Source organism: Puntigrus tetrazona, chromosome 14, assembly GCF_018831695.1.
Source record: "Puntigrus tetrazona isolate hp1 chromosome 14, ASM1883169v1, whole genome shotgun sequence".
Lineage (NCBI taxonomy): Eukaryota > Metazoa > Chordata > Actinopteri > Cypriniformes > Cyprinidae > Puntigrus > Puntigrus tetrazona.
Window position 1 is genome coordinate 18,744,007 of NC_056712.1, and position 12,500 is coordinate 18,756,506.

At 37.0% G+C, this 12,500-nt stretch overlaps 2 protein-coding genes across 4 annotated transcripts in view; one reads left to right on the forward strand and one right to left on the reverse strand.

Annotated features, from left to right (window-relative positions):
• The window catches only part of cplx2 (complexin 2), a 25,615-nt gene extending 18,721 nt beyond the window's left edge, over positions 1–6,894 (forward strand). For all 3 annotated transcript variants that reach the window (XM_043257712.1, XM_043257713.1, XM_043257714.1), the window contains exon 4: positions 1,084–6,894. In XM_043257712.1, coding sequence (XP_043113647.1) covers positions 1,084–1,281 — 198 coding nt within the window. In that variant the 3' untranslated portion in view covers positions 1,282–6,894. The remainder of the gene's footprint in view (positions 1–1,083) is intronic.
• A 3,900-nt stretch (positions 6,895–10,794) lies between these two features.
• The window catches only part of thoc3 (THO complex 3), a 3,936-nt gene continuing 2,230 nt past the window's right edge, over positions 10,795–12,500 (reverse strand). Inside the window, exons 4-6 of the mRNA XM_043257552.1 lie at positions 12,434–12,500; positions 11,377–11,477; positions 10,795–11,292 (exon numbers count right to left, since the gene is read on the reverse strand). The exon at positions 12,434–12,500 is cut by the window's right edge and continues 95 nt beyond it. Of these exons, the coding sequence (XP_043113487.1) occupies positions 11,129–11,292; positions 11,377–11,477; positions 12,434–12,500 (332 nt within the window). The 3' untranslated portion in view covers positions 10,795–11,128. The remainder of the gene's footprint in view (positions 11,293–11,376; positions 11,478–12,433) is intronic.

Consider the following 12,500-nt stretch of genomic DNA (forward strand, 5'->3'; position numbering starts at 1 on the left):
ATATATATATATATATATATATATATATATATATATATATATATATATATATATGATATATATATTGATTCAATAATGTGAACTCGTCATTTGTAATGCACTGGCAGCCACTATAAAGAGGTATTTGTGTTTATCATGACTGATATGAGATCCACCAATCAGAAAACCTCCTGTATCTCTGTCTTTTCTTTGACTGATTAAAGTTAAGAGAAAATATTTCATGTCTCTGGTCGCTCCGGGGGCTCGAACACACACGAAATCAGAGCCAGTGAATAAACGATAACAGAATTTTGTTATTTTTGGGACAACTATCCCTTTAAGGCCTACATGATAAATAAATCCTACTACAAGAATAATGTTTTAATGTTTGGCCCTTATGGCCTGAATAAATCATGAATGTTCAATACAAAATAGATTTTTTATATAAAGTTGAAACACTGCAGTAGTCTTAAACTTCATAAATGAATAAGATGATATCTCTATTTGATCAAAATAAAGCAGGAACTGTTTTACTCTCATTATATAGAATATTATATATCGACTTAATTCTGTTGTGGTATAGAGTATAGTATAGCATAGTACTCAAGTATACTATAGTACCAGGTTTGGCTTGGTAAATAAATAAATATTAATAAATAGATATGCATATAAAAATAAATGCTGTTTGAACTTCTAAACAAAACCTAAAGCAGCGCAACAGTTTTCAACATCGATGATAGTAATAATTGTTTACATATTAGTATGATTTCTGGAGGATCATGTGACACTGTAAAAACATTGACAGTTCGGCTGAATGAAAATATTAGAATTTAACATATAAAACAGAAAACAATTCATTTAAACAGCAATAATAATTCACAAAATTACTGATTTAGCAGCATTTTTAATCAGTTTATTGTATAATACATCATGCGGCATATCATATAGTATATTATATATTAGCATTGCACATTTTTGCATATTGTCAAATCTTTGCAGTTCTTGCTATTTTATGCATGCATCCTTACAACTTTTTCAGTAGCCCACCACTCCCTTTCCTCTCGTGTTTAACGGCAACGTCATATTCTGTGTATGCGCACGCAGTATGGACTAAAGAAGAAAGAAGAGAAGGAAGCGGAGGAGAAAGCGGCCATGGAACAAGCGTGCGAAGGCTCCCTGACTCGCCCCAAGAAGGCCATCCCGGCAGGCTGCGGGGCGGACGACGACGACGACGAGGAGAGCATTCTAGACACCGTTCTCAAATTCCTGCCCGGACCTCTGCAGGACATGTTTAAAAAGTAACAGACACCAAGCCGTTTCTCCGGAAAGATGGGCGAGGGGGGGGGGTTTATTTTTTTTGTTGCCGAACAGGTGAAAGGCTTTTCACTGCCTCGACGGAATTTCGTTTGTTCCTTTCTTACGGATAGATACACAAATCATACCCCGACAACGTTTGGTCTTCTCACTGCCATTCAGGTTCGACTTGTTTACACTTTCTATAGACGTCTGTGTTTGTTTACTGATCAGCAGGGTCTCTGATGCTGCCTTAGGTACTCCATGATCAGCCCCACCACAACAGCACATCGATGCTTCGATTTATTTAATCGAAACTGCTTTTAATAATTGCACGAGGTCAGATTCTCACTGTCGGTACAATCGGTCAGATACGGGAGACGCTGATATAGACATGCCACGTTAGACCACCTGAATGCTCCGATGGTCGGCGGTTCTCGTTTATCTGTAACGTGTTGTTATTATTTTGCTGGTGTGAAACAGAGCTTGAATTGACCACAAGCGACGTTCACGTTAGCCTTGCCGGCGGGAAATCAGGATAAGCTCAGCGAGTGTCTCTGAATATCGTTTTACAAACCGGACCAAATCCCCTTTACAATTAAAGAGTCACTCTAGATCTCAAAGCCAGAAGTCAGCCGGTGTTTCACAGCGCTTTCGTCCTTTTTCGAAGCACGCAGATCTCACATCACTCACACATGACAATCAGAAAACTAAAACCCAGAAACATTTTAGACGTCGTTCGTCGAAAGTTTATTTAAGCAGGGCTCACAAATACATTTGGGATAAGGACGCCTGAGTATTATGCAGCAAAGGTTTGACCTGACTTCGTAACTTTAAAAAAAATGCAAAAACCGAGCCTGCTTGTGTAATGAGTTTCGTATCATTGCATAAAGCGCGGGCGTTGTTTCACACCGAAGACGGTTTTCCCCATGCATTGTGAAAATAATAAAAACCTCACGATACAGGACCGCGAGACTTGGCAACTTGGCATTGAAAGAAAACTCTAAAAAGCATTGATTTTCCTTGCAGTTGTGGGTTTATGCCTGTCTTCTCATCTCGGGAGTAAAATCCGAATCGCGAGATATGAACTCAAAATTGCGAGAAAAACAAAACGCGAAAAATTTGTGATGCTCCACAAAACACTGGAAATCCAATTACCTGGAAATGACGGAAAAGAGCTTCCTTAGTTTTAGAAAAGCGTTATTAATCGATGAAAATATGTGCTTTAATGAATACTAAGAATGCTTAATCTTCAACCCCAACAGTACAAAATACCAAAGAGAGAATGGACTTAGTACAACAATTGAAGAAACAGCATGTTAAATGATCTAGGAATATTCATACATCTGATCGCCAACGATCACTCAGGCTGTGAAACACAATATCATTTATAAAAATACTGCCCAAAATATTCACCTTACTGCTGGCAAATTCTGATGTGGGGTTACAAATATTATAACTATTTCGATCGGTTATTAATGTTCTCGTGTTAAGCATTTAGTAAAAACACTGCCATTTGATAAACGTGTTGGACATATTTTGGGGAGGGAGAAATGTTTACATAACTGTTTATGAGACCCGAGCTAAAGAGGCAAACTTATTTTGTATAGTAACGCCCAAATGGGTGTCGTATTGCATGACGGGAAATATAAACCTGTAGATACGTTTTCATCGCAAAGAGTCGTTAGTCGTACGTTTTCCAATCGGTCGGTTTAAAAAAGCGTGTCCCTTTTTAAAGTCCGTTAGCAAATGATATGCCTACAGGAATGTATCCGTACCCATTAGGCTGGTTGTTCTGTGATCGAAATGCTTTGAAGATTGTAAAGTTTGTTTAAAAAAAAACAAAAAAAACACTTAGTAAGAACAGAATGACGTACTTTAGAATAACTACTCTCAAGTAGACTTTGATTTTAGCGCTACGCCGGTGCGTTTTGTAAATGAAACTATAAAGAAAGAATGAGATTGACTTTTTCATTTTTGTAGTGCATAAAAGGTTTTTCACTAGTCAAAGCCATATTGTTAGACTGCAATAATTAATGGGAAAAAAAATCATCTTGTAGTCATGCATCTGTAAATATATCTATTTAACTACGTGTCAGAAAGTGTATATACTTTCCGTAGAGAGAGAGAGAGAGAGAGAGAGAGTCTTTACGAAGATTGCTACTGTAGTCTACTGTATGTGCTGTATGTTCTCAATGTAAGTGTGTATTAATGTGCGTCTGTACCCGTTTGTGCTGCACAATGTTCTTCATGTTGTACCGTTGATGTGTTTAGGCTGCGTCCGCTGTCGTGAAGACGGTTTAGTCGGGGTATATGGGAGTCCTAATGTTCATGTATGCATGCAGATAAAACTTTGCATTAAATACCAAATCCGAACATCAGGTTGTACCTGTTTATGTATGACTGTCCCTGCAACAGAAGCTGCACCCTTTATCCAGGGATTAGCTCCCATCTGTCTAATGGGATGTGATGAGTTTTCAGGCCTATCATTCAGGTTGTTTGGTTGACAGACTGGAGAGATCGTTTCTGAACCATTGCTTTTGGGGCCGTTTCTTGTCGTTTATCATCTCAAGTCAAAAAATGTGATATTATATTAGGTGTACTGCTAATATACCTCTTGGCATAAAAGACATTCTTGCATTGCGCCGCTACAATGCAGTGGTTAATCACTTCATGGCATTTAAACACACGAAATCACCCTAAAATGTATTTGGACACTTTCGGTTGTACTTAAAAGTCAATATCTCTATCTATCCATCTATCTATCCATCTATCCATCTATAGCTATAGATATAGACCCTGAACTTTATATACAGTGCAGAAAGAAACTCATACAGCGCAACCTTTTTAAGGTCACGGTTTAAAGCAGAATCAAAACAGGTGTCGAATTCCACTTTAACGACACTTCCATCTCGTCACATGTATAACACACGTTTTTAATTTTATGTAATTTTTCTATCACATGAAGAGTACGTAATAAACTGGGTAAAAGGGCTGAGCGTGTTGGTGATTGTGTGATCTTTAAGATTCCAGCAGTGGAAAACAAACCATTCACGGATCGGAAATTCATTTTAATGACGACATCTGGATCTCGATTCATCTTGATTCTTCATCTGAACAGATTAGCGGAAATGTAGCATTGCAACAGTTCGCCAGTGCAGATCTTCTGGAGCGAATGGGTGCCGTCAGAATAAGAGCCGGATAAAAACATAACAATCCAGAAGTGATCCACTCCACTCCGATCAATAAACAAATTATGAAGCAAAAAGCCGCATGCATTTGTCCTCTCACATCAAAATCCACATATAAATGGGGATTGATCTGTGCATATTTCTCTCCTAATTCAGATGTGGAGAAATCAATACATCGGGTTGAGGAAGCAGTGGTAAAATGTGTTTTTTTTTTTGTTTATTTCCAACACCCATATTAACCGTTGGACTGGAGTGGTGTGGATTATTGTGACGGCACCCATTCACTGCAGAGCATCCGTCGGAGAGCAAGCGACGGAAGGCTGCTTTTCTGTATATCTGCTCAGATGAAAAAACAAACTTTGGTGGCGTGAGGGCGAATACATTTTCAGCGGTTTTTCATTTCAGGGTGAATTATGGCCATCGCAATTAACGAATACAAATGCAAACGTAGATGAGCGATAAATGCGAAGCTCAAAGAGATTTCACTGATGAACACCGATGAGCTTTCAGTTAACTAACGGGGTGTTTTGACATAAATAATCAATATATAACAGAGTAATGATTCTCCAAACGATAAAGTGTTTACGTTTCACTTTTCCGCAACGTCCTTTGTTTGGACTTGGCTGGGTTGGCTCAAACGCTTACATGCGTTGATTTATTTCAGAAATGGGGAAAAAAAAACAGCAATTTGTTGTAATTTTTTTTGGGTAAAGAATGCATGACGCTATTAAAAAAAAAAAAGGCTATTATTAATGTAGGCATGGACATGTGTGCGAACTTTTCGCATCGTATCGTTTATAAATTCGAGAATATTTATGTATGCTTCTGAGGCCGTACGGGATGGAAAAATGAAAGCAGGGATCTAAACTATTCAACTGAGCTAGTTTCTGTTGTCAGGGACCTGAATGAATTCGTAACGGTTCATTTCAGTTTAAGTTAGCTTCATAAACGTATGTAAGTTACCGATGTAGTATAGCACTGATTTCTATCCTCTTGCTGTGTGTTTGGGGCTTTGGTTTATAAAACAACTTTAAAACGCTATTTCTTTAAAAAGCAATTATGGAAATGTAACTTCGGTAGGATGATTTACTGTTTACTGCATCTCTGATCATTTCTCGTGAACTGCTCTGTCAGAATTAACCCCAGAAACCTTTCAGCTTTATCTCATCAGAAACCAAGCGAACATGTTTATAAAAAGCGCGATGGACAAAAACAGATATTTTACCGTTTCTTCTTTCTAGATTTTGAGCTATGAGTATGCCGGTGCTGCAATTAGGCAGGTTTTTGTACGTTTGAGCGTGAAAAAAAAAGCGTAGTTTGGCCACAGTTCGTCCTGAGGCACAATACTGGATGTTAGTGTTATTTATAGCTACAGAATTACACTTTCAAGCTGAATAGGCTTTCATGTTTCAAACTCGTGTAGTCGATTAATGCATAATGCTGCCAGCATCGAGCAACATAATGTCTTTTCATTCCAAAATGCATAGTAAGTTTGCGTCTTTACTTGGGGGAAATAAGACTTTTAAAAAATTAGCTTGTTTCTTCGTAGGGGCTGATTTGGAAAAATGTAGCATTATATCTCTTGCTCGCCAATGGATCTTCAGCAGTGAATGGGTGCCGTGAGAATGAGAGTCCAAACAGTTGATAAAAACATCACAATAATCCACAAGTAATCCACACCACTTAGTTAACATCTTGAGGAGCGAATACGTGCGCGTTTGTAGGAAACAAATCCATCATTACTTCATTACAAACATGGCGGCTTCGTCCCTAATGGGAGTTTCTCAAGTGGGACATTTGTCTCGTCTAAATGAAAGAAATATACACGGATCAAGCGTCATTTACGAGGGAATGCAAATGAAAACAGTGCTAAATAAATGTGAAAGTGGATTTTGGTGCGAGAGGACACTTTTTCACTTCGGGAAGCTTTATTGTGGATAGTCGGATGCAGTGGTTTAGAGTTAAAACGCTTTGTTTATGGATTTGTTTCTTACAAACATGCAAGTTTGCTTCACAAGACGTGAGCTGTTTGGAATCTCATTCTGACGGCACCCATTGACCGCATAAGAGTCGCCGGTCCCTTTCTCCAAATCGGTTCTGATGAAGAAACAAACATCATCTATAACTATAATTTTATTTCGGTTGCCTCTGCATATGCACATTATTCGGTTTTCACTGCATTAATGTATGTCGTCCGGCATACGCGAATGCAATAAAGTTGAAAGGTTTTTTTTTCGAGAAGCATTCAGTCATTTGAGGGTTTTGATCCAGGGTTAAAAGTGTGGAGAAAGTAGAGAATGATTTTCTTATCGCATGAAATGTAATAGAACGTCTGTCGAACCAAATCACTGTAAATCTGTTGCATTAATGAACCTAAATGACCTAAAGTACACTTTTTTGAAATGGCGAATAAACATGCTTTATAAAAAGGTTTAAATGTTTTTGTGATTTTAAATAAAACGCTAACAAGACTGTAGTCTGTCTAGCACTAAGAAAGCTATATGTTTCATATATAATATCTCACGAACATCTCTTAATAACTCTCGTTTTGACAGAAAGCTCCTACTGAGTTCCTGAAATGTACATGCATTAGGCAAATGCTCACCGAAACCCACTCAGATTTATATATATATATTTATATTTATATATTTCACGCTCCTATGAGACGGTAAGGATCTGATGAGAGGTGTTCTGCCTGTTACTTCACATGCTTTCTTGTTTGAGAAAGTTTTTTCCCCTTTACACTCAAACCTCGTCAGTTTAAAGGGTTAAAAACGTGACATCTCGCCTATAAGCAACCGCAGAAAACACTTCCAAATCCAGCAACCAACCAGTTAAAGCCTGCACACAAGAAACAGGCCGATTACAGTAAAGAAGCGCGGCCCAATCCGAATATTTGAGCACAAATAGTGCAGGAAAGTGGCCAAGCATAAAATATCGCTCCTGCATGTGAATTGCAAATTTTATTCACTCAAAAGCTGCTGAAAAAACGACGCTCCGAGAGGCTGAACCGTCGGAACAGCGAAAGGTTACTGCGGGCCGCTAATAAATTGCATGTCAGAAATGTTTTGTTTCACATCAAGCCCCCGTAAATTACTGGAGCAAGAACTGAAAGACAAATTGGAAGAGTAACGAAAGCCAATAATATGGCTGGTGGAGAAACTAATCCATTAAGACCTGAGGGGACCGAGAGAGTCTCATGAGGGACCTGGGAGCTCTATCTATTGAAATGGAAATTAGGAGAGATACCAAAATGTGTCGTGTCATTTTAACAGAGGAAAGCAGAAAGCATTCTGCCTCTTCATTTGTGTCCGCGTGTGTTCTGCCGTTTAACCTGTGGTGCTTTATTGTGACGTATGTAGGACGTTTTGAACAGGCTCGAATATATCCATACATCGTGACAAAATAAAGGCACGCACATTTGGCTTTTTGCATCGTTGCTTTAACATGCATTTGAACTATATCTTCAAAACGGCACACACTCACATCATCCCCCTCGTGTCCGCAGTCCTGATAAAACACTGAGTTTAAGCTCTTTTAAGACAGATTCATTTTCCCTCGTTCATCTATTTTATCAGCGGTGGCCGTTCAGCAGAACAGCTCAGATTATGCTTGACATATCTCCGTTCCTTTAAATGCAAAAACCCTAATCGTCTGATTCCATAACCATCGTAAAATTACCCTTATACAATACATTATGCCAACGTAAAACCATTTTAGAACTAGCACGACGTCCCAAATTAAAACATTTTAACAAAATGCGTAAAAAGCGTCATAAAAAAATCCTAGTCAAAAATAAAAAATGAATCAGAGAAGTTGATCTAAATAGCTGTATATATATATATATATATATATATATATATATATATATATATATATATATATATATATATATATATAACTTATAAATAATAGAAGTAAAATATCTGTAAAATGCATGGATTGGAATAGGAATATCAATAACGTGAGGAAGGCAACAGTGTAAAAAAACGACAGCCTGATCTCACGACCGGGATCAAAAATGTAGTTTTACTTGTAACAAATAAATGTTTTTGGAGAACGGTTTTGACAGATGCACAGATCGCAGTTTAGAGATTGATTCAAAAATGTGGCAAAGCAATTGAGGAAAAACTAATTTCTACTCTGCATATCTATTATTATCTCCAAAATGAGGTTTCGTAGTTAGCAATGGGAGGCCTGACATGACACAAAAGCATTTTAAGGATCAAAACCTGTCTTGAAGTGAAACTGAAGAATGTCTTGAGGTGTGGTAACAGCGTAAGGGGGATAATTATGATCTCTTGATTTAATAATAATAAAAAAATTCCTTTTTATTAATTTTAATTAATATGTTCTGCAAGTGTCACAATAGAAGGTAAGCTAAGCCTTTTGTAATATTATATATTAGTTTTTAAAACTGTTAAATTGTCTCTAATATGTTATATGCACAGTGAATGACAACATCCTGCAAAGTTGTATAAAGTTCTCTCAAAAGAAAGAGTCGGAAGCGGTTTCGTGTGGATGGCCTGAAGGAAAATGCACATTCATTCTTCGCCACTAGATACCGCTTTAGCAGCGTTGAAAGCTCACAAACGCTGCTTTAAAGGTCCCGTGGCACGAAAAAGTCACTTTATGAGGTTTTTTAACATTAATATGAGTTCCCTAGTCTCCCTGTGCCGCTTCGATCTTCCCTTTGTGTTTTTTTTTTTGTCTCCGACATAATTGTGACGTAGTTTCATTTGATTGGCCTGTTCGTGCGTCACTCAAACAAAAGAGGCCAATCAGAAGAGAGGCTCGTGAATAGTAATTAAACAGGCCTAATCGACGACAGAGAGCCCGACAAATGAGCCGTAAAAATATATTGAGAGGGGTTTTTGTTACTTATATCACAAATGTATATTCTTAAGGACATCAACACCTAAAACAAAACTCCAAAAAGGTGTAAACACGGGACCTTTAAATGAAATCGACCAGTCGCCGGGGGTTTGGAAAGACGAATCGTTCAACAAATGAGGTAAAAATGTTTTTTTTGAAACCGAAATATGAACTTTTCACGACCCACAATACGCGCGCTTTAATGGAAAAGGTCGCATTTAATTTGCACCGTGAAACAAGCGAAGCCTAGCGAGTTAATAAATAACGAGATTAGCGCTAATAAACGGATTTAAACGAGAGGATGAAAACAGCGCCGAAGTCCGGACGTCGCAGGGGAAACGGGCTCCTCTTAACGAAACGCAATCGAAGGAGCCCGCAAAGTGAAAGTGAGACATCCTGGAGCCCGCTGAGGTGAAGCGGCGGAGAAGGGCGAGGACAGCTGCCACCGGCCCGAGAGCTGAGCGAGTCTGTCACAGCGGAGAGAGATTAATGATGGCCTGGACCTAATCTCGTTTACCAGCTCTCCCCTGCAGACGAGCCCTCCACCGCACGGCTTCTGAACGGAGACGCGTATCTCTTTGCCTGTTATGTGCAACAAGAGACAGGCGACATCTTGAACCTGCCGTCGACGTATGGCACAGACTCTGCTAAAACTGCATGCGTGAGCTTCTGCCAAGAAACCCAAACACAGAATGAAGGCAGAGGGTTAATTGTAGCTGGTCCACAAAATACACTGCATGGGTCGAAATTATGCATTTTTCTTTATCCAAAAATTATTAGGATATTAAGATCGAGTAACATAAATATCAAGGCTTTTAATTTGTTGATTTGATTTTTGCTTAGTTGTTCAGTTATGAACTTAGATTATATTTATTTTTATTTCAGGTTTCCAAATAGTTGTATCTCTGACAAATATTGTCCTATCCTAACAAACATTAACAAACGAATGGAAAGCTTATTTATTCAGCTTTTAGATGCATAAATATTAATTAAAAAAAAATACCCGAATGATGGTTTTGTGCTCCTGTTACACATTCTTTTCATTACCAAATTAAAAAAAAAAAAACTAAATAAGTAGACTTCAAGCCAACATAAGCCAACATAATATATATATATATATATATATATTATGTATGTTGTTATCTATATAAAAATGTTGCATAAGTAAATTCAACTAAAAAATTTTTATATATATATATATATATATATATATATATATATATATATATATATATATATATATATATATATATATATAAATACACACACACACTATCAATAATTAGCACAATTAATAAAACAAACTAAAATAAATTTAAATCGAAATAAAAAAACCTAAAGTAATAATAGTTGATAAAAAAAAAAAAAAACACTGCTTACATGAAAACATGGCATTAAAAAAATAAGTTGTTTTTAAATTATGTAATAAAAAAAAAAGCACAACTTGTCATATGGCTTATAGGTCAATAATACTTTATTAAACCCTTTTTTATTTTAAAAATACAGCACAAGTTTATTTCTATAATTAAAAAAAAAAGGCATACAAAAATGGCCTTATACACATTTTGTGAGTTTGTGATGCCCTCTGCTGGTCACTTCTGAAACTGCAGATACAAGACATGCATTTGAACAAAAAAGATTAAGATGAAACAATTTACAAAACGGCAATTATGGCAAACAACACAATGCTTTCAAGGTCAAATGATTTAAGTAATCTACACGGATGAGACCACGTCTTCGTCCACCTCGAATGATGCAGAATTAGCCCGAACGCACGCAGACCCGGGTCCTCAGGAGTCATTGGGAAGGCCGAAGAGCTTGACGGTGCCCGCCTCTCGGTTGCTGTCGTATTTGCCCTCTTTATCGTCGCAGGCGTACGCCAGCAGCGGCCTCTTTGGGTGCCACGCCACAGTAAAGGTGGGAGACTCGCACTGGATCTCCCAGAGCTTCTCACCTACAGCGTGACGCACGGCAACAAACATCAGTCAGACGGAAACGAATCAGGCGTTCACGAGCATTTCAAACAGTGTCTGCTCACCCGTTTCCACTTCAGCGATGTCGATGAAGTGATCCTCCGAAGCCGACGCCAGCATTTTACCATCGTGGCTGAAACTAAGCGTCCGCACCGGCCAGTCTAGTCTGAGAGGTTCAGAAATATTGTAAAAAAAAAAAAATAAATAAATAAATATGCCACGAACTGCAATTAATGAAATTATCTATGTGGTATTGAAAGTGAGCAAAAAAATAAATCAGAATTATCAATCTTTTTTTTTATTTATATAGCGCTTTTAACAACATGGGTTGCATCAAAGCACAAATTATCATTGATTACTTTATCGTTTTCCATCTCTGTGAATGTAACACTTGAAACAATGATATGTCATAATATTATGAAATAATTAAATAATTTCTAATTTCTTTTCCTTCTGATTTCAGTTTTTATTGTTTTAACTGATCTAGAAAATCATTTTGATGTAATTTCATAGTTTATTCCTATGGGAAAATTTGGAAAAATAGCATAGAAAGTAAAACAAAAAAAAAAAAAAACACCTTTAAAAACTAGTAAAAATTTATAAAAATCCCCCAAATTTCAATTATTCAATTTCATTATTTTTGTGTTTATGACAAACTATGGGACAAAGTCATAATGAGATAAGTAGTCAAAATGAGGGGAAAAAAAATAAAAAAAATAATAAAATAAATAAATAAAATAATAATATATATATATATATATATATATATATATATATATATATATATATATATATATATATATATATATATATATATATATATATATATATAATGACATAAAGGCCTGGCTTCACAATTGGGGCTTAGTTTAAGACAGTACTAGGCCAGTTTAAGATATTTAAGTATTTTAAGTCACGTCAGAGATATTTAAAATTTTTTAACATTCATTTTTAGAGACCAGCTTAAGCCTCGTCTGTGAAACGGGGAAAAATGTAAAAGATCTGTACAGTTATGATAACTCGAAAAGCCGTTACTTTAAAACGACTTCGTGACAAACGGTAAAAAGCTACGAAACGGAAAGTCAGAAATGACATAAATAATTGAGACAAAGACGAACCGACCTGGAGAAGCAGCGCACACACACCAGCTCCTCCACGTCCCACAGACTGACCAGAGCGTCTGCACTTC